Raw genomic sequence first — 22,846 nt, forward strand, 5'->3', positions numbered from 1 at the left:
GGGGAGACGAGGTGAGATAGGAAGATTATGAAGAATTTTATATTTACAGTATGAGATAGAACACTATTTCATAACCCTTCCCGGGCATGAAAACCTTTTATGACACTTGGCAAATGGATTAGTCCACTGTGTTGAAATTCCCCTCCAACCAGGATACTTCTGAATTTGGAAGAGAGGAGAATATAGAAGAGCTAAGGAAAATCGGAAGTGCTGCCCAAATTGTTAACATTGATGGCTCTTTAGCAAATGACCCCAGTTCACTCATGAGTGGAATAAGCTACCTCATAAAAAACTTGTTAGCCAGGTGGAATGACTCACACATGTAATCCCAGCACTTGGGGCGGTCAAGGCAGGAAGACTGCTTGAGGCCAGGAGTTCAAGGCCAGCCTGGGCAACGTAGTGAGACACTCCCCCCCCCCCATCTCTATTTAAAAGAAAGAAAAAAGAAAAATTAGTCCGGAAGTTCCAGGCTGCAGTGAGCTATGATCATGCCACTGTTCTCCAGCCTGGGTAACGGAGCAAGACCCTGTCTCTAAAAAATAATAAAAATATAAAAATAAAACACGTCTTATTAGGCAGGGTGTTTAATAATTTTTAAAAATAATGATAACAGATCAGCTGCAGTGGCTCATGCCTGTAATCCCAGCACTTTGGAAGGCCGAGGCAGATGGATTGTTTGAGTCCAGGAGTCCAAGACCAGCCTGGACAACATGACGAAACCCCGTCTCTACAAAAAATTAGCTGGGCTGGGCGCAGCAGCTTACACCTGTAATCCCAGCACTTTGGGAGGCCAAGGCAGGCAGATCACGAGGTCAGGAGTTTGAGACCAGCCTGACCAACATGGTGAAACTCCCGTCTCTACTAAAAATACAAAAATTAGCCAGTGTGGTGGTGCTCGCCTGTAATCCCAGCTACTCAGGAGGCTGAGGCAGGAGAATCACTTGAACCCAGGAGGCAGAGGTTGCAGTGAGCCGAGATCACGCCACTGCACTCCAGCCTAGGCGACAGAGTGAGACTCCATCTAAAAAAAAAAAAAATTAGCTGTGTCTGGTGGCACATGCCTGTAGTCCCAACTACTTGGGAGGCTGAGGCAGGAGGATCACTTAAGCCCGGGAGGTAGAGGTTGCAGTGAGCTAAGATCACGCCTCTGCACTCTAACCTGGGCAACAGAGTGAGACCCTGTCTCAAAAATATTAATAATGACAACAGTGATAATATTTTGCCATGATGCAAGGAGTGCCCACTGAGTACAGTGTCCCAACAGTAGCTCTCCTGGACGCCCAATAGCATCAGCTGTGCAGACCTTAGAGAGGACTCCATGTTAGAAGTAAGAAAGTCAAAGTGCATGTGGGCTGCCTTTCCCAGGGCCACTCTGCCCTATACGTGGCAGAGGCAGTATCTGAACCTGGGTCTCAGGCTCCAAACCCCTGGCGCTCATCCCACACTGCCTATCCCTGTGCTGAGGGGACTAATGGGGTAACCCCGTCATATGGTTTGACTGTGTCCCCACCCAAATCTCATCTTGTAGCTCCCATAATTCCCGTGTGTTGTGGGAGGAACCCGGTAGAAGATGATCGAATCATGGGGGCGGGTCTTTCCCGTGCCGTTCTCATGATAGTGAGTGGGTCTCACAAGATCTGATGGTTTTAAAAACAGGAGTTTCTCTGCACAAGCTCTCTCTTTGCCTGCTGCCATCTACATAAGACATGACTTGCTCCTCCTTGCCTTCTGCCATGATTGTGAGGCCTCCCCAGCCATGTGGAACTGTAAGTCCAATAAACCTCTTTCTTTTGTACATTGCCCAGTGTCAAGTGTGTCTTTCTCAGCACTGTGAAAACGGACTAATACACCCTGTGGCCACCACTGACTGACCCAGCCCTTGCCATGGTTCAGACGCGGTGCTGAGCACTTCACATGCATGGTGTCATTCCTTTCAGGGTTGACAGGCAAGAAAACCGAGGCCTAAAGAGGTCAAGTGACTTGCTCAAGGTCACACAGCCAGGAGGGAGCAGAGCCAAGACACAAATGCAGGTCTGTCTTCCTCCCAGCGCCCAGAACTGTAGCTGCCGTGCTCTCCCATCTTGCTGGCAAGTTGGTTTCTGACTTGTTGGCAAACAGACCCTACATTCAGTTTGCCTGCCTCGTTTTTGCTGGGTCCTTGTCAGAGGAAAAATACAATTCACCTCTTAGGGTTGTAACAACTTTGTATCTGGAGTCTAGTCCGTATGTGGCAGCCGCCCCCAGGGCCATTTCTTCTTTCCTGTATCACATTATATTGTGTTGTGTTTTATCATTGGAGGCACAACTGGTTTGGTTTTGCAGAGCAAAATGAGTGACCTTCAGCATGGAAGAACATCAGTTTTAGCTTTGACAGTCCCTCAGTCTGACCTCTTGGTTTCCAAGTCACATCGCTCTGTTTTCTTTTTATGATTCAGTTACTGTCCTGCACGATACAGTCCTGGTGGCCCCCTCTTCCGTGGCATGAGTTTATCTTCTCTGCCCCAGCTCTGCCAGAGTTTCAGCCTTTCCGAGTTGGTCTGTCTCTGTTTTCTTTTGACTGTATCCAATTTTACAGTTTTCCTAGAAAGAAGCAACAGCCAGTTTCCCTCATCCCCCTTGCTGCTGCAGCTCTCGAGCCTGCTGTTAAGAGAACAATTCCGCCCAGCACGACTCTGTCAGGGCTACCTAGCAGCTGTGCAGAATTCAGAGTGCTAGCTTTTTAAAAAAAAGCTAAAATTAGAGGAGCAAGTAGTTTATTAGCGTCTTAGAGATGGGGTCAGCTTTGTGTGTATGAAGTCATTTGTGAGGGAAGCCAGGAGTCTCGATTGGCAAGGCTTTGAGCCCCTTAACAGAGCCCTGGAGGAGGATTGCTGGGTGGCTGGAGGAGTCCATGACTCAAGGCTCTTTGGTCACCGTTGCTTGTGATTTATAGACACGGATGTGGGGTCATGGGCCAGGCATGAGGTAGGGAAACAGCAAGAGGCAGCTTCTGGCCCTTCACAGAAAACCAGTGACCTTGGACTCAAATCTTTCAAAACTTCAGCTTCCTTCTATTAAGAATGGGAATGAGACACCTGCCTGGGCTGAATCCCGGGGTTGTTAGGCAGACGGAGGAGGAAGTTGCCTGCCCTGTGTGCATGCACCTGCCCTTGTTCCAGAGCCAAGGGGTAAATCTGCATGATACGGAGGAAGGACCCCCAGGAAAAGTGTAGGGGCACTGATCAGTTTTTACAGACCACATCTAAAAACACCCCTTAGAGGAGATCCCCATTTGGAACCCCATTTGGGAACTGCTCATCTATACAGCCAACTCTACCCTTTCAAAATGTGCAGCGCACTGGGCAGGTGCTGAACCAGGCATGTTCTGGTTGTGCCAGACAGCTCAGTGAGGCAGTGTCCTCCTCCCTTCGTTCCTCAAGCACACTGTGAGCTCCAGGTGGCAGAGCACTTCAGGTGCCCTCCAGTGACTCCAGGCATATGTCGGCTTTGTCACCTTCTTTAAGGTAGGAGCCATATTTGATACTTCTTAACCTCCCTAGGCCTCAGTTTCCTTCTTTAGAAATGGGAGAGCTAGAGATAATGATTGTTCACATCCTTTCCAGCCCTGCAGTTCTGTGATTCTGTGAAGCAGTGTCCTTGCCCAGTGTTGTACACAGTACAGACATTTCTTCAGCAGGACACTGCTCACCGCACTCACTCACCTTAGCCTGTTCTTTGTTTGGAATTAGTACAAAGAGAAAGGCTCTCAGTATTGTACGAAGGAAAACGCTTCCTAAATCTCCTTGAGGAGTGCCCGCCTGCCCCTCCTTTCCACCTTTCCTCCTTCTCTCCCCTCCTTCCCCCTTCTCCCTCCCTCATTCTCTCTCCCCGTCTCTCCTTGTGTCTCCCCCCTCCTCCTCTGTGTCTCTCTATTCTCTCTCCCTCCCTCCTTCTCTCTTACCCTTTTTTTCTCTCCCTCCCTCTCTCTCCCTCTCCCTCTTTCTTTCTGCTATACTTGGAAAAACATCATTTAAATTACAACAGACCCCTTAAGGGCACTTACATATCAGACTTTTATTTTGTATACAGAAAATAACATTCATGGACGGTTTTACAGAAACAGTTGGCTTCTTTTTAATTTTAATAACACACTCCCCTCCCCAAAGCAGGGCTTAGACATGCCACCATTTGTCTAACTGACAAACCCCTGAACTACCTCCCTTCACCCCCCACACACGGGCTTTCTGCCAGGTTGGGGATGCCACCTGGGCCCGGGTTCCTCGTGCAGGTAAGCTTTTGGTCAGCTCACCTCCCCTGATACTAGACACAGATACCGCTCAGTTTCAAAGCTCCCCTACACGAGTTCTAGGGGAAGAACGTTTTAAGTGACCTCTCACCTTCTCAGCTCACATGGTTAGGCGGTAGAGATATCATTTCCACCACCAGATGTGTTCGGTTTTCGTTCGACATCAGTTGGCAGAGCCGAACTCAATACTTTTTCTACTTTCCTCCCAGTTTTCCTTTCCTTTCTTGTGACTTGCCTTGCCACAGTGGACTAGAAATTCTCCTCATGGAATACAGCGTGGCAGGCGATCGCTGGAAAAGCAGATAGAGAAGACCACCAGTTTCAGCCCCCGCTGCCCAGAGTGCAGCCGACCTGATGGGGGGCTAGGCAGGGGCAGCTTTTCTAAATACACTTCGGGGAGGCGACGGCCAGATGGGAGGCGGGCTGGGCTTCCTCTTCAAGTGCACCTTGATGCCTGCACAGGAAACATAGTGCCTCCCTGACTCTCTACCATGAGTAGTGAGCGAGCTCTTTGGAAATGTGCTGCTTGGTATAGAAAAGTGTTACCTTGGCAACAGCAAGCTCGCTTCATTACCAGATGGCATTAGCTTTTATTAGTGGTATCCTATAGCAGTTGCCAAGAGCCGACCTGTAGCCCCGTCGGTGGGCGTTTTGCTGCTGACTGTGACCAGCGTTGGCTAGTTTGTGGAAAGATGCCCATCGGCCTGTATGTGCCGCATTGCCTTATCAGTCTATCAAAAAGTTCAAGGTCACTACAACCTGGTGCATCCAGATACGTTAGAAACTGGCACACGCCAGATACATGAGAATCGGAATCCTCGTAGAGCGATGTGAGGGCTGGGAGGACTGCTGGAGAGCGCACACCAGGCTCCATCTCGATGGCAGAGCCAGGAGGGCTCCTGTTATGTTACCCTTCCTGCCGCACCACACTCCGAAGAGGAAGGATGCTACCAGCCATTGAGCTTTGCTGTGCACCAAGGGCCCAAGTTTTACATGGTCTCGCCTCCTTCAGTTTCCTCAAAAGCTCCCACCACATTTCACAGCTGAGTAAACAGGCACCAGAGGTTGTCTGAGTTGCCCTGGGTCACACTGCCTGCAAGTGGAGAATGAGGGCCTGAAGCCCAGTGCTGGAGAGGAGGAGCAATTGACCTGCACACCAAATGGCCACCGCCAGGAGGTCTGGCTGCCCAACCCTCAGGCTTGCAGGCACTTTCTGCTCACTGGTCACTCAGCAGACCCCACAGTCTTATTCATCCTTCAAGTCCAGCACAGCTGTCACCCCCTCTCAGCTTGCTGTAGCCCCAGGAGTGACAGCAGGAAGGGAAATTAACATAAGGGCCAGGTCAGTCAGTTCACTGACTTGGCTACAGCAGCAGTTCTGGTTCCAGCTTTGATGTTAACTGGCTTCAAACTATTTCACCTCCATTGAGTCCAAACAGGGGTTAGGGCCAAGTAACAGTAGCTGCCACTGAGCACTCCCTGTGCTGTCCTCTTCACCTGTGCATTGTCTCACTGACTCCTCACAGTCATCTGAGATGGGAATGCCATTATCTCCATTTAGATGTTCAGAGTAGGTAGGTAGCTAGGCCAAGCTTTCCAACAGCAGAGCCGAGACCTGATTCCAAAGCCTCAAAATGTTAGGCTCCAAAATTGGGTATATTATGACCATGTTAAAAATCCAGGCCAGGCGCAGTGGCTCATGCCTATAATCCCAGCACTTTGGGAGGCCGAGGTGGGAGGATCATTTGAGGTCAGGAGTTCAAAACCAACCTGGCCAACATAGTGAAACTCCATCTCTACTAAAACTACGAAAATTAGCTGGGCATGGTGGCACACACCTGTAATCCCAGCAACTAGAGAGGCTGAGGCAGGAGAAATCACTTGAACCTGGAAGGCAGAGGTTGCACTAGACAAGATGGTGCCGCTGCACTCCAACCTGGGAGACAGCAAGACTGTCTCAAAAAAAAAAAATCCATCAAGCCATAATTCTATGCCTGTTCAACTTAGATGAGCACCAGGATCTTTTTTGGCTCTATAAAAAATAAGAATTGGCCGGGTGCAATGGCTCATGCCTGTAATTCCAGCACTTTGGGAGGCCGAGGCAGGTGGATCACCTGAGGTCAGGAGTTCGAGACCAGCCTGGTCAACATGGCAAAACCCTAAAAAAACACAAAAGTTAGCCGGGCATGGTGGCATGTGCCTGTAGTTCTAGCTACTTGGGAGGCTGAGGCAGGAGAATCACTTGAACCCAGGAGGTGGAGGTTGCAATGAGCCAAGATCACGCCACTGCACTCCAGCCTGGGTGACAGAGCGAGACTCCATCTCAAAAAAAATAAATAAATAAATGAGAATTGACAAACTTCATAGAGCTTTATGGATTCAGAAGATCCTAAAAGTAAGCCAGTGCAAGACTTTTCATACTGACTATCCATAAACTACTACAGCCCCAGAAGTCATCTTGCAAAAAAAAAAAAAAAAAAAAAAAAAAAAATCAAGCCTGCACCTCATCTTATTATCAATTTGCAGGCAACACAGAGGAAGAAGGAGCATGTTAAAGTATACCACCGGGATGCCATCAGCAAAATCCAGACTGTGGAAAACTCCGTAGGAGATAACCCAGTTTCTTCAACAGATAAAATGGGGGCATGGGGTTGGGAGGGCATCTCTTTAGTTTGGGAAAGACTTATGAGATGTGTCAGGCAGCCACCTTGTGTGGGCCATATCTGGATTCTGATACAAGCAGATTTGTAATAAAGTGGCATTTATGAGGCTGTTGGAAATCTGAACACTGAACTGGCTGCTTGATAATATTGGAGCGTTACTATAGATGTGGTGTCATGGTTCTGCTTTTGTGCTTTTGGAACCCTTCGAGAAATATGTACTGAAATATTTACAGATGAAGTGGTACCATGCTGTTATTTGTTTCAGAAGAGTAACTTAGGGAGGGAAAAGGAGGTAGAGGTGGAGGTGACAAGATTGGCCAAGAGTTGGTCATTGTTGAAGTTGGGATGGGTTCATGGGGTTCTTTGTACTATTTCATTTACTCGTGTATATGTTTTTAAATCTTCCATAATAAGAAGTTTTGAAAAATCAATTAAGTTGGTACTTTGGGCAGGGAAGGGGTTTGTTGGTTTTTACTTTGTTTTGTTTTGATTTAGTAGTGCCCATCGCTGACAAGAGCAGAATGAAATAGGTGTGTTCATACCTTTCTGGTTGGCATAACCCTTGTGGTTAGCAGTTTGGCAGATTATATCAAAAGCCTTAAAATATTTGTATTGTTTGCCACAGTAATTACGACTTTGCACATCTAGGGAAATAATTCCAAATGTGGTGAAAACTTTGTGAACAAAAGTATACACTGCAGCCATATTTATATTAGGGGAAACTTGGAAATAACCTGAATGTCCACCAATAAGAGAATGGTTAAAGAAATTATAGGATATCCTCTCAACAGAATGTCATGCAGCAATGCAACATTGATTTTGAAGACTATGTAGCAGTATGGAACAATACTTGTCATAGTTTTAAGGGAAAATTTGATTTGAAAATATACATGGCTGGGCGTGGTGGCTCGCACCAGTAATCCCAACACTTTGGGAGGCTAAGGAGGGCAGATCATGAGGTCAGGAGTTCAAAACCAGCCTGGCCAACATGGTGAAACCCCATCTCTACTAAAAGTACAAAAATTAGCTGGGCGTGGTGGCACATGCCTGTAATCCCAGCTACTCAGGAGGCTGAGGCAGGAGAATCGCTTGAACCCGGGGCAGAAGTTGCAGTGAGCTGAGATGGCGCCACTGCACTCCAGCCTGGGCAACAGAGTGAGACTCTGTTTCAGAAAAAATATATATATATACATATATAGTTTCATTATAACAATGTTAGAAATTCAAAAACCATAAGCCTTTGATAATAAAATGATTGAAAGGAAGTACCCCAAAATGTTAATAGTGATTCTCTTTCTATCGCAAGACCGGGAACAACTATCAAGAAGATAGGAAGAACCTTTGTTCTCCACATTTAGATTTTTCCATAATAAACATTTATATTTTTAACTTTTTAAAGTATTAGTTAACTTTAAAATATCAAAATTAACTTTTAATACAAAAAAAGTTGCATATAAAATTTCTAGTGTTATTAGTGTGTATTTCTAAAATCCATCTTAAGAAACTTAAATTACAAAGGCAATTTATCATTTAATTAATGTCAGCCAGGTTTTGGTGTTTCGGGAAACAATTGCTTAGTCACCTAGGCTTATTAGCAAAGAAAGTTAAAACGTGCAGTTGCGAACAGTGGCCCTTCCAGAGGAGACCTGTGGAGAATGTGTTGGGCCTACATTCACTTTAGCCTAGTGAGAAGGTACTGATTTCAGTGCCTATAACTACAAAACTCGGCCGGGCGCGGTGGCTCACGCCTATAATCCTAACACTTTGGGAGGCCAAGGCAGATGGATCACTTGAGGTCAGGAGTTTGAGATCAGCCTGGCCAACATGGTGAAACCCCCGTCTCTACTAAAAATACAAAAAAATTAGCCAGACGTGGTTGTGTTCGCCTGTAATCCCAGCTACTCGGAAGGCTGAAGCAGGAGAATTGCTTGAACCCAGGAGATGGACGTTGCAGTGAGCCGAGATCACACCACTGCACTCCAGCCTGGGTGAAAGAGCGAGACTTCGTCTCAAAAACACACACACACACACACACACACACACACAAACTATAACTCAGTTGCTCTCCCTCCCTCCCTTTCTTCCAATAGGCTCCATGTTGAGTAAAGACAGAGTTACTCACTCTACCTCCATGTTTTATTGGCATCCTTAGATAGGGATTTTCAGTTCCACAAAAAAATGACCCATTGATTGGACATAGGATGATAAAAAAATAAAGAGACCCACTGAACATTACATGGTGTGACAATATTTAAAAGTGTTATGCAGAAATGAGATGTCTTTATTAGCGTTCCCTTAAATGTAAATACCTATTTTTTCTTACCACGTTTGCATTCAGTACTATTTAAAGTATACAGAAATAGAGCTATCAACCTAACACTTGAAATTATTGAAGGAATCAAATGTTGGAGGTGTTCACTGATACCCAGGGCTAATCAAGGAAAGCAGAAGGTTGTTATTGGGGACGATCAGTTGGAAACTGCAAGGAATGGGGACATGAGGAAGGGGTGATTGGAGGTGGCATCCCCAGAAACTGACGGCAGGTTGGAGTTGAAGGATCAGGATTGCTGTCTGGGGCTAGGGCTCTTACCTTGTGCAGCTCAGCAGGGCTTTCCTTCAGCAAATTCTGTGACATCAAAGCCTCATCAGAGCAACTCGGACTATGGGCGGGTGGGTCCCGGGCTGGGGTCTGCGTCCAGGGTCTCATATACGACATGAAAAGCTTTAGCAACATTTTAGAAGAGTTACGTGAGCCCCTTGTCTTCATCCGTATGTTGTTTATTGTTGCTATAATAGAATACCCGAAGCTGGGTAATTTATAAGAAAAGAGATTAAGCTCACAGTTCTGCCAGTTGGAAGTATAAGAAGCATGAAGCCCGTATCTGCTTCACCGGCTGGTGAGGGCTTTTGTGTTGCACTGCATCACAAACATCACAACATGGTGGAAGGTCTAAGGGGCGGCGACACATGTGAAGGACAAAACCCAAGGGGTGTCCTGGCTTTATAACAGCCCACTCTCTAGGGAGCCGATCTAGTCTCGCCAGAGCAGGGACACAGTACCTCGAGAAGGGACCCAGCCATTTCTGAGGGATCCGCCTCCTTGACCCAAACACCCCCGACTAGGCCCCTCCACCCAACACCACACTGGGGATAAAATTTCAACGTGAGTTTTGGTGGGGGGAAACAGCCATATCCACACCATAGTGTCCCTAAAGAAAGGAAGGTGCTGTTTCTATTCTTGGTGCTGAGCCTATTCCAGCAAGCACAGCAGGTTCCTTTTACCCTGGCATACATGAAACTGCACTTTTTTTAGGATTTTTTTTTTTTTAATGTATAATACGTGCTTAGGTTCTGAGAGTAAAAGCACTTAAATGTATTTCCAGGATCATGTTTCCTTTTTGGAGATAAAATTCAGCTACTTTCCTTTTACCTCCTGACTTTATTTGGTATTGCTTTTCCACTTTTACCAGTTACTTTAAATAGATAGTTCAACCAAGAGGCATTTGGTACCTGCCTTTGCTCTGTATATTGTACTCTGTACATATTGCATAGGTCTACGTAGGGCCACGACATAGTACGAAACAACACGCTCACTAAATCCTGTAATGGCCAGAATTGTAGGATCCTCACCTTTGAAAAAGAAAATCTTAAAATGGGAAGGGGAAGGATTTTACTTTTTCCAGCAGATAATAAACATGTAAAACTTGTCCTCAGAGTTTGTAAGCCAAAACTATAAATAAATTTAGGGAAGTTAGACAAGTTGAGGCCCAAAACATTTTTCAGTGATTACAGAAAGAACTTGCTGTTACTGAGAGTTCGTTTTCCAGTGCTGGAGGTGCCACAGGGCCAGCACCGTGAATCCAGTCTCACTGGATCGGCCAGGTGGTCATTTCTTCTCACACTCCTGCCCAACGTTGTGTGATTTGCGTGCTCAAGTGTCAACTTACATGTGTTTGGCAGGTGACCTTGGGAAAGGTGTTGAAAGTGATCGTCGTCATGCGGAGCCTGTTCATTGATCGAACAATAGTAAAGGGATATAACGAGAATGTCTACACCGAAGATGGCAAGGTAGGCATTCTGGAATCTTGCGTGTTCCTTGATTTTCTGTATCCCAGAACAAATGTAGTCGAGTCTCAGATGAATGGCATTAAAAACGAGCAATCATAGCGGAAATGATCAACAAACGTAGATTTGTCCGGGTGAGGGTGAACACTTTATGAAAAAACATTTCGTTCTCTCTGCTTGCATTTTTCACCAAGCTTCTGCTTTTTCCTCTAAGCCTGATGCCCTTAGTTGAATTTCTAATTTATCACCTTAGACCCCCGTTGCCTCATTAAATGTGTCTTCTGAGGAAATGGATTTTTTTTCCCCAAGTCAAACAGCTCCTCAGTAGCCCAGGGGTCAGCATTTTGCTTTTCCTAGAACCATGAGGAAAATTCCTGTTCATTTGACACAACCTGATGACACTCTTTTTCCACAAAACTAACAAGTCACCCTTAGGAAGTTGCTGTGCACAGCAGCATATATTGAATACTGCTGTTGAAAAAGACGTGTTATTTCCACGGGTGACTTCTTTCATGGAAAGTTCACCCAGGTGAACCCCTAATTCCTTTTGACTGCACAGTCTCCATATGGCTCCACAGAGAGCGTCGGAGGAGGCCGATGGGAGCTGACAGCCTTCATTTGTGTTTGCACCGGAGTGTAATGAGCACCCCGCCTGAGATGCCCCACACTCTGCCAGGCCACTCTCAGCGCGGAGCCTGGTCTCCCCACCCCATCAGGAGCCTTTCCTTCCCTCATGACTCATTAAAACGTAAAAGTTTGTTAGCATGAATACTGGTACTCACCACCCAACAGCCACATTATAATGAGAATAGAATGTTCTTCAAAAAAAGGTGGTAACTGTGGCCTAGCACATAGCAGGGCGTTCCATAAGAAGCATGGCCCGTGATATAATGAGATGTGTGTTTTGAACAAGTAACCCAGCATTTCCACATTCTACACAAGTGTTGTCTACATGGGATGCTACTCCTGCTCCAAGGACTGTGCCCAGTTCTCGTAAATTTCCTCATTGATACCATATCATTCATTGAAGGGAGATTTACTTTTTCTTTTTGGAAAAACCAAATGTCTTTGGAGCACGCGTGTAAAGTGAGTAATCAGTCAGGTATGGTCTGTGCGTCTGATTTGTAAACTCTGACAGCTGCTCCAGAAGGTTCCACACTGTCGGTCAGCAGCAGAGGCAGTACTGAGGGTAGTGTATACCCTCGCAGAGACCATGGGCAGTGGCATTTTGAGATGCCATTCTTGTTGGGTTTTTTCAAAGTTGACAACTTCATAGTCACGCCTGGTACAAAACATAACCCTTGCTTGCCAAGGACTTAGAAGCGAATTGGAGAGATGGAGAACAAATACGTAGAAACGTGAGTCATAATCAGGACCGTGCTACTAGAGTTACCAAACTTAGGGTGCAAATGAAGCATGCTCTGAATTGAGATCGTAAGGAGGAGTGGAAATTTACCTACTTTGCATGGTGACTTTCACATTCTATTTAATTGCCCCTTCCTGAAAGTGTGCGAAATAATACACATAAAGCACTTGGCACTTTTCCATCTAGTCGATACTCAGTAAATTATAACTGGTATTATTTTTATTCTACACTTAAAACAATGGTCTTGGAGTATAGAGTCTCATAGGTATGGTGCTTCCAAAATGCCTCTGATCGCCCCTCCTCAGCTGCTCCAGTTACTTCCTTCTTTCTTGTCTTCACCCTTGACTTCCCAGTTTCCCAGAGTTTTTTCTCCCTCTGCGCATTCTCTTTGGCCATTCCCATCCATGTCACCCACGCAAGGATCACTCATGATTTGTTTCTAGATCAGACTTCTTCCCATGTTCCTCAAGTTTAGCCTGTCCAAAACAAAACTCATCATCTCTCTCCCTAAACTCAGTTTCCCTCCTCTTTTCCTTATCTTGTTTAACAGTACCACCACCTAACTGGTTAAACCTTCCTTCCCTTCATCCCGCTGGTCTAGGCTGTCAGTGATTACTGGCAGTTCTCCCTCTTAAGTAACTCTCAAACCGGGCCCCCCATCCCTCTCCACCCCTCTCGCTCCTCTCCAGTTCTCATTATCTCTGCACTGAAGAATGCACGCACCGCCTCACTTCTAGTCTCCAGTCTTGCTTCCCTCACAGTCTGTCCTTCACTTGGCTTCCAGAGCTGTCTTCCTAAAATACACATGCGAGCGGATGATTCTCTTTCTTTTCGCCATCTCCCCCTTGCCCAAAGCAGTCCTCCCCAAAGTAGGAAAGTAGGCTATTAATAGATGTTAGGCAGAAAGCAATGCATGGTCAAACAAGTTGGAGAAACTCTGGGTTAGAGAAAGTTCAGTGGGTTTCTTTACTGTGGAAACCAGTTTGCTGATGTGCTTTATGAATATCTTAAGGGAGTAGAGAGTATGCAATATTTTCCTAACTTATTTGACCACCAAATTCTTTTGTCTTCCTTTATTCTTAGAACATATTGTGACATTGCCATTTTGTAGAACATACTTCTGAACACTCTGGCTTGTAGAATAAAATCCAGACTCCTCTGCAAGGCCTCATGGCGTAGCCCCTGCCTTCCTTTCTGACCTCATCTGGCATCATTCTCTACACACACCTCATCTTATCTCCAGCCTCATGTGCTCCCTGTAGCTGCCAGGACATGCCAGACTCTTTCACATATTTGCACGTCCTGTGCTTTTTGCCCTGGGATCCCTCCTAGACCACCTGACAAAGTTTTACTCTTCCCTTTACACTGGCTGAATGCCATCTTCCTTCCCATCCTGTCTCCATTTTCCCAAGAGCCTCTTTGCTTACGAGCATGGGCTCTAGAGATGGCCGACCTGGTTTGCCTCTCCTTACAGCACAGAGTGTAGTCATCATTATCCACACACCCACAGAATTCAGAACAATCTTTTACTAGTACTAAAATTAGTGCATCATGATTATTTGCATGTCCATCTTGCAATTAATAAAAATACTAACAATACTAACACACATTGGTCAGGTAGGCGCTGCACAAAGCGAACTTTGCCCATAGTGACTGTTGAATCCTCCTCACAGCATCATGACGTAGGGGCTGCTCTTAGATTCATTTTACACATGGAGAGACTGAGACCTAGAATGTTAAAGTTGCCCACCGCCACACAGGGCTGGATCTCAATCCTGCATCTGCCAGGAGCTCCTCAAGGGCACAGGCTCCATCGTGTGACTCTTTGTCCCTAGGGTGCACTTCTGTGCCAGGAGCATGGTAGGAGCCCAGTCCTGTCTGGGAGGAGATGATGAAAAAGCCTACTTGGGATATGAAAATGCTCAAGCTGGAATGCAAAGTGGAGAATCAAAAATGAGAAATGGGGACTAAAAGGAGCGCCAGGAATTGAAGTCGTAAATAAGTCAAAGGATAAAAACAGACACGCGAGTAAAGGGAGACCTCGGGCCCTCCTGAGGAGAGATTAGCCCAGCTTCTCTCTTCCTCCTAAGGAAAATGGCTGTGCATTTGGGGCCCTGGTTGACATCAGAAATGTGGTGGGACAGGAAGCCTTGTGTCCCCCTTTACAACTGTATGCATTGGCCCAAGCAGTAAGCAGAGACCCTAAAACTGGAAATTGCAAGACTGACAGAACCAGGCCCCTTGGTACTTTAAGGACACACTGACCACATTTGGCAGAGAAGCTCTCAGAATGACTGCTCCACCCAGAATCTCATCCTAGCCAATTTGATTAGCCCCTTTTTTTCAGAGCACTTCACAAATGATAAAAATAAACCATGCAGACATTATTAGTGCTCTATTTTGAGTACTCTGTGTGTACTTTATTTATATACAATCTAGGCATTAGTGCAATTAGCGTGTTGAATTGTCTGGCACATCCCAAATGAAATGTGGCGTCTGGAAGGAGCCACTGGGGCCTGACATGTGTTCTGCAAGAGCACGTTGTTGCTGGAGACGTCGCTGCTCCCGGGACGCAGCCCTGCATTTGCTGAGTTGGTGCCTAGGTGGCTGCAGGGGGCTGTTTTGCTGCAGTCTCCTGGAGCACAGCCACAGAGGCCTGGGTGTGGCTCAGGAAGCCTCCTATGGGCTTAACTTCTGCCTCTGCGGTTGTCTGTGTCCTCCAAGCCTGAAGCAGCCAGCACATTCGAAAGTTTCATTATCCTTATTGCTGCTGTAGTGGCCCAGCACCACCCCTAATTTCCAGACCTTGCAGGTTTTTTCCCCATCAGAATCCAGCCCAGCAAGGCTATCACTTTGCGTAACAACCACCACCATGACCCAAGCCTCCTGTCTCTTTACCTGCAATGCATATTTTTGATACCAAGGACCTGATTCGTCTAATAAAACAAAAATGCTTTCGGACTTACCAACCACTTATTCATTGTAATCAGGGAGTAGCAAGAGCCATGACTCAGCATGTTAAAAGGCAGGATTGAAGATGAATACCTGGCCATTGTCCTGATTTTATACCAGTCAGACTTAACTGAAAAAATATGTGTCTCGGTTGAATTTATCTTATTAGGGGATTTAGGTTATGTTAATGCTATAGCTTCATTAATTACCCCATATCAATAAAAAAAAGGCAGCTTTTAGCCTCCAAGCATAAGAGAGGAAAAGAAATGGTGGTATCAAAGGAAACCTTCAAAGACAGCCAGAGCTGTCTCCAGGGTAATTTCTGATCCCCGCATTCTTCCCACTTCAAAGTTGGCTGTGTGTGTGCATGTGGGTCGAGGGGGTGGGGAGCTGAATCTGATTTCTCTAATAAGTGTTGGCATCAGCCCTGTTTGATATCAGATGCAGGGAACATTTTGATTTGTTATAGCCTTTGAAATTGTTCAGACGACCTTCAGAAAAATGGCCTCTTGTTACTTCTAGGGGGAAGGGTGAAAGCCAGGGAAAGGGGAATCCAGTTTAATTCATATGCAGAGGATGCCCTGAAATTGAGCTTTCAGCAGTTTTTTAGTAACAAATGCATGTCCTGATTGAAAGTGAAAAGTTGAAGAATAATAGACCTGTAACACTGTGTTCTTGGGTGAGGCTCTTGTTCACTCTTGTATTCTCTGGGGAGGGTGGGCGGATTTGAGAGGGTGACCACATAGAAGTTTATGGTTTTGAAAACGTGGGTAACCATGGAGAGCTCCGTCACCATAGCTGGTTTACAGCATTCTATCCAAACAGATAGGCCTATCACCTATTCACCTTGCAAGATGAAGCTACTAAATAAAGATTCTAAAAGTTGGAACCTTGTGTGGCTTATGAGTTTTATTTAGATAATTTTGAATCTATTCCACTGTTTTTTGAAATGAAGTAAAGAATTGATAACTTCCTGATGAGCTGCCAAAATGTTCACGTGCTGTTAAATGAATTTTAGCGGCAGTGGTTGTCACAGCAGCAGGCCTCAAAGCAGAACTGTGCTCCCGGAAGAGCTGCGTAAGTGACAGCTGAGGGAGCGTGCAGCCCCAGCATCCCGCCTGCCATCTAGCTGGAAGGCAGTCTCTTCCTCCCAGGGGAAGAGCTAGGCCTCTGCACACAGACCTGGTTTCAAATTCCCCACCTCGCATTGACTCTGCAATGGTGGACAAGTTGCCTAACTTCTCTGAGCCTCAGTGTCCTCATCTGTGAATCGGAAAGGATTTTATCAACCTCATGTTATCACCAAAGGAATTTTAAAAGATAATGCAGGTAAAGGGTAGGCCGAATGCATCATCTTCATCAGTAAATGGCATCTGCCCTTGCTGGTTGTGATGGAGGTGGTGGTGGTGGTGGTGGTGGTGGTCAGCATTGCAGACAGAATCACCTGCCTGCTGATATCGGGTCGCTCTGATTGTTCCTGTCAGTGAATAAATTTGATTTGTCACCATTTTCACCAGTTCTTCCTGTGTATCAAGAGGTCTTTTGATATCTTGGTGTTTGCCCCTAAGAATAGATGTGTCTGTGCTAAAGCAGTTGGTCATCTGCAGGGTTTGTTTTCATTTCACCTGAGAACAGACCACACCCCACCCACCCTTAAAATACTTACTCCAATCCCCAGAGGCCAGGAGGCTGCTATGAGACTGCAGACTCAGCCACCAATTACCGCAAGGTTGACTTTTGTGTTTTCAGATCTTTCTAATGCTCACAGTACTGAAGGGTGCTTTGCTTTCTTTTTCCTGGCACTATAGTTCAGAATAATTTCTTGTTCATCAGGCTGAAGGTCTGCAGCTTCCAGAATGCTCCTTTTTTGAATATTGCAGCCAGCAAAGAATTGGTAGCCATGTCTGCCTCTGCAGCAAATAAGCTGAAGCTAATAAATACTCACTTGGATCAGTCCTGGCTCCCTGAAATGAATTTCTGAAATCTTCCTGGCCCTGAGGAGAGGCAGGGCATTGACTCCAGAATGCTCATTTCATTGGCTTTCTTTGGCATAAATCTAGCAGAAAATCAAGTCCGAACCACCTGCTGTGCACTCCTAGCAAAAGAGGGCCCTATTGTTCAGAGGTTCTTTTCCACCCATGCGCGCCAGGTAAATAGACCGTATTGTCTAAGGTCCTTCTGTCCCAGATGGTAGGAGCTTTTCCCTAGGGTCCTGAATAATATATTTAAACCTTTTAAAAAGAGCATCATCCTCACTTTGAATAAATGTGGTGTGTGTGGAGAATCCACAATGAGGCTGGAGAGGCCACGTTTTCACTAAACCTATGCGTAGTTTTCTCTAGATTTTTTAAAATTAAAACATTTTGCAGATACTGAAGGATTTTTAAATATGTTTATCTTTAAGATAAAAGCTATAACTTTTTAACCCAGCAGATTCTTCTTTTCTGTTTTTCTTGGCTCTGCGTTTGTGTCTTGCTCTGCTTATGTATGATGTAAGCAGGCAGGAAGGGTAAACAGTGAAGAAGTTCAGAAGAAACAGCTGTGCGCTCAAAATGGAAGGAGAACTGTATTAGTTCCAAGTTCAGACATCGGTGTTCCTCTTCCTAAAATTGAGATTTAGCATCTTTGGATTCTCCCTGTCATCTTGGCAGTGATTTGGGTACAACTAAAAGATGCAAAAGTCATTCTTATTCATCCTGCAACCCCTGAATCATCTTTCAATGCTGCATTTGTTAAGCCCTGGGCTGCACTGCTGCACTAAGAAAGTAATACGAACCTGATTTATCCTCCCAAATATGACCAGCTGCCCAACAGTAGTTTTCTTCAACAGAATTAATAACATGGGGAATTAATTTCATATGTTTCTTTTGAGGTTTCCCTCAGAGTTATCTGGAGGTAACATGTCACTTTTCCCCTTGCAGATTGTTGAGCTGTCACATTGTAATTCCAGCGCTGGAAGATCTTTAAAATTCTTACTCCATCCAGTGGTTTAAGTTGGGGGCACTGACTGGCAATTGACACCACCTTTCTGAAGAGCAGTTTAGCCAGAGTAGAAAGAGGGTGATCTGTTGAGGGTTTTTGTGGCAATCCAAGAAGGAGATGATCGGTGCAGGCAGTGGGGGTAGGGAGAGATGGGTGAACTTGAGGTTCATTTTTCCGATTGAATGAATGAATGCTGGATCAGTGAAAGCTCCTCCATGATTTGTCATGGAGTACGATGAACTAAACCTCTGCCCTGTCCTGCAGTAGTAGAGTGGCCTCCTCAGAATCATCTTAACCTTCTCTGCCGTCCTGAAAGTCTTCAGACACAGTGAAATTTTCATGAAACTAATTGTGAACAGGGAAAAGCCAGGAGAACTAAATGTATATGCCTGTTCACAGCCCTGCTTTTAATTTCCAAGCACTGTTTTCAGAAAGCCAGGTTTTAGTGTCTTCCGCAGAATAGACACAGGGCTCCTAAGTGTTCTGGGTCAAGTGTAGCACATCCTGTCCTGTCTTCTTAAAGGACTTTTTCTGTCCAGTGGCTTCCCAATGCTTTCTGGTACTCCAAAATCAATCATACACCACACAGGCCTAAAACGCCATGGCCCAGGGTTCTACCTGACCACTGGCCAACCCCAAAGGCAGGTTCCCAGAGGCTCATTAACCAGGTGTTCCATTCACTCAGCTCTTGAACTCATATATTAAAGTCAACTTTTTAGCACCTATGGGACACAGTGATGGCTTTCTCATTTCCTCATTGCCCTTGAACCGTCCCTGTCAGCACTGTATTGTGGGTAGTTCTATTTTTGCTGTACTTAATTTGTTCTAAACTCTTGAAACAGAAGGCATTGATCTGGTATATCATGCAAACCAGTAAAAACCAAAATGGTTTTGGTTAGAATGAGCTACTGAAGTACCCTGTGTGTGACCAAGTGTGGCCAGAGGAGGACTGGACTGGGTTTACTGTGAGCCCTACCCACATGCCAACTCACACCTCCTCCAGCTTCTTCATTCGTCAAGTAGGGGCGCCCTAGAGCAGGGGCTCTTGACCTGCCAGGCGTCAGTTACCCTTGGGAGCAGCGCTACAAAACAAACAATGGAACAGGCTCTTGGGCCCGCTCCAGCCACTGATTCCATACTCTAGGGGAGGAACTGAGCAATCTGTATATTAAAAAACAAAAACCTTCCCCCAGGGGCTTCTGATGCCCAGCCAGGATTTGAGCACCACCAGATGAGGCCATCTGTAAGATGCCTCGCCAGACAGTCTTGGGCTCGTGAACGGCTCTGAGCTGTTGTTTCCCCATCTGGAGAGGAAGACTGTTCTTGGGACCAGCCACGTGGGCCAGTTCTGGGAATTACACGAGTGTGTGTGGAGGGCCTAGTGCGGTGCCTGGCATGGAACAGGTGCCCAGCAGCTGGATGCTGCCAGCTTTCCTCCACTCAGAAAAGACCTACTGATGCCCACGACATGCCAGACCCCATTTGTGGACCGGGGCAGGCAGTGGGAAGGAAGGCAAGCCTCCTGTCCTCACCAACTTCCATCCTGTGGGCAAGTCAGGCAGGAAACAAGTAAATAAAGGAATAATCGAGCTTCAGGCAGTTAAATGTTACGAAAACTTTAAATTTTGAAATGGTAAAGAGGGCCCAGCATAGTGGCTCATGCCTGTAATCCCAGTACTTTGGGAGTCCAAGGAGGGCAGATCACCTGAGGTCAGGAGTTTGAGACCAACCTGGCCAACATAGGGAAACCCCAGCTCTACTAAAAATATGAAAATTAACCAGGCATGGTGGCACACGCATATAGTCCCAGCCACTCGGGTGGCTTGAACCTGGGAGGTGCGGGTTGCAGTGAGCTGAGATCACACCACTGCACTCCAGCCTGGGTGACAGAGCCCAGACTCCATCTCAAAAAAAAAAAAAAAAAAAAAAAAAAAGGAAAGAGAATCAAGGTAACAGGTACCGGAAAGAATGTTTTGATAGGGTAACTGGGAAATGCCTCTCTGATGAGGTGACATTTGAGCTTAAGGGGATATAAGAAAAGCCACACAGGGGTTTATGGGAAAAACAGTTCAGGCAGAGGGCACAGCAAGTGCAAAGGGCCTGAATCAGCGTTGACCTTGGCATTGAGAAATGCAAGAGCCGTGGTGAGAATCAAAGTTGCAAGTGAGCCAGGGGATCAGCCTGCAGGAGCCCTGGAAGCAGCAGGTCCCTCAAGGTGACTTCCTGTATTCCTCCATTTGCTTTTCTTAACTTACCTACAAATGGATAAAGAAGAAATTAAGTCGGACAGTTAAGATCCTTTTCAACCCTGAGATCCTATTATTCTATAATCAGATTTTTTTTCAAGTTTAAGAAGGGTTAACAGTAGTTACAATATGATTTCTTGAAGTCCCGAATTCTAAGACCGATGCTGATGATCCTTCTCTCCTTTCCCCTCAGCTTGATATATGGTCCAAATCCAACTATCAAGTATTCCAGAAGGTAAGTTTTATTTTTTGCTTCTTACTCAAGTGGCATTGAGAAAACCTGAATGCTTTGAGATTTAAACATTGGTCTCAAAACAGAGGCTTTTGAAAAAGTGAAAAAAGCCAGACAGAAAAGGATGCTCACTGTCTGATTCCATATGTATGACATTCTGGAAAAAACAAAACCTTAGGGACAGAAATCAGATCAGTGGTTGCCTAGGGGAGGGTACAGGGAATTGACCCCAAAGGGGGCACAAGGGAACGTGGGGTGGTGGGAATATTCTGTATCTTAATTGTGGTGTTGTTACACAACTGTACATGTTTGTCAAAACTCACGACTATATTACTACAAAGGGGCAGTCTTATTGTATGTAAATTATACCTTAGGAAAACCGTAGGTTTTTGAAATGTTCCAAAAACTGGATTCTGAAAAACCTAGTTTTAAAACTCGATTTCTCAGAGCCCTAGCGGTTTCCACTGGTGCCCAAGGGATGGACCAAGGGAGGCAGGCTGGCAGTCCCTCACCCAGCCCCTTCCCCACTTTGTGCTCTGGGGACACTGTATGTTTTTCAGATATTGGGCTTCCTTATGAAAAACTGTTATGGGAAATGTCAGACAAAATGAAAAGTGACCAGAGAAAATTCATTCCCCCAGCTCCTGACAGTGCAGGGCCCCTTCCCTGGACCAATTCAGGCGCTGTGGCTGATGAGGGTTCTGTGCCCCCCGCCACACCCCCACCAGTCCCCACAGTACTCAGGGCCAGCTCCCTGCAGGGCAGCAGCCCGCTTCTTCTGTTCTCATCCATCTTCCGTCTCTGGTCTCATCCAGTAGTGAAATAAGAGAGTTGGCCATTATCTCATTCATTCCCTCATCCAGCTCAACAACAGGTATCCACTCCCCAGCACTTTGGGAGGCCAAAGTGGGCGGATCACCTGAGGTCAGAAGTTCAAGACCAGCCTGGCCAACATGGCAAAACCCTGTCTGTACTAAAAATATAAAATTAGCCGGGCATGGTGGCGGGCACCTATAATCCTAGCTACTCGGGAGGCTGAGGCAGAAGAATTGCTTAAACCTGGGAGACAGAGGTTACAGTGAGCCAAGATTGTGCCGTTGCACTCCAGCCTGGATGACAGAGTGAGACTCCGTCTCAAAAAAAAAAACAAAAAAACCGGTATCCACTGAGCCCCTTTGCCATGTGCCAGGCACTGTTAGATGCCAGGGCCACAGAGGAAACTCCCAACAGGCAAGGAAGCCTAACAAATAACTCCAGGTGATTAACCGGGGGTTGTGGCCAGGAACCACAGGGGGGCCTCCTTCCGATTAGGCTAGTCAGAGGAAGCCTTTGTAGGGGAAACTGAGGCAGGCAGTGTGAGAAGGAGGAGCCAGCCATGCGAAGGGGGAACAAAGTGGAGGTAGAAGGCAGGGTTCAGGTCAGGGAGGTACCTCTAGGCCCTGGTGCAGAATTCGGATTTTATCCTTAATTCAGTGAGAAACCACTGACGGGATTGACACAGGGGGATGTGATTTTGAAAGCTTGGTCCGAGTTATCCCCACGATGAAGAATGGTTGTGTCCACCATGTGTCAGGAAGCATAGGACTCTTGTAGATTGAGGTGAAATTCACATAACATGAAATTAACCGTTTTAAAGTGACTGCTCCTTGGCTTTAAGTGCATTCACAATAGTGTACATTCACTACCTCTGTCTGGTTCTAAAACATTTCCTCACCCCGGAAGAAAATCTGGTGTGCATTAAGCAGTGAGTATAGGACTTAGTATCAGAGGGGCGTCATGGACCACCCTCTAGTGGTGTTTACTGTACATCAATCCACAGCGCCCCCGGGCCCCTTTTTGGTGATAAGGGCTAGGCAGAGGACAGGTGCCTAGGATTAGGGGAGTAGTCTGAGGCTGAAAACCACACATTTAGGGAACCTATATTAGTGTTATAGATTCACGATCTAATCACAGCTAAATGCAATGTACTACCCTGGACTGGATCCTGAAACAGAAAGAGGTTACTACTGGGGCCAGGCACAGTGGCTCATGCCTGTAATCCCAGCACTTTGGGAG

General features: G+C 46.0%; 1 protein-coding gene across 4 annotated transcripts in view; it reads left to right on the forward strand.

Moving 5' to 3' along the window:
* MED27 (mediator complex subunit 27) overlaps positions 1-22,846 on the forward strand; it is a 217,900-nt gene that overhangs the window by 173,149 nt on the left and 21,905 nt on the right. For all 4 annotated transcript variants that reach the window (XM_005580586.4, XM_045373976.3, XM_005580587.5 and 1 more), the window contains exons 5-6: positions 10,909-11,016; positions 20,753-20,794. In XM_005580586.4, coding sequence (XP_005580643.1) covers positions 10,909-11,016; positions 20,753-20,794 — 150 coding nt within the window. The remainder of the gene's footprint in view (positions 1-10,908; positions 11,017-20,752; positions 20,795-22,846) is intronic.

The sequence above is a fragment of the Macaca fascicularis genome, chromosome 15 (genome assembly GCF_037993035.2).
Source record: "Macaca fascicularis isolate 582-1 chromosome 15, T2T-MFA8v1.1".
NCBI classification, from domain to species: domain Eukaryota; kingdom Metazoa; phylum Chordata; class Mammalia; order Primates; family Cercopithecidae; genus Macaca; species Macaca fascicularis.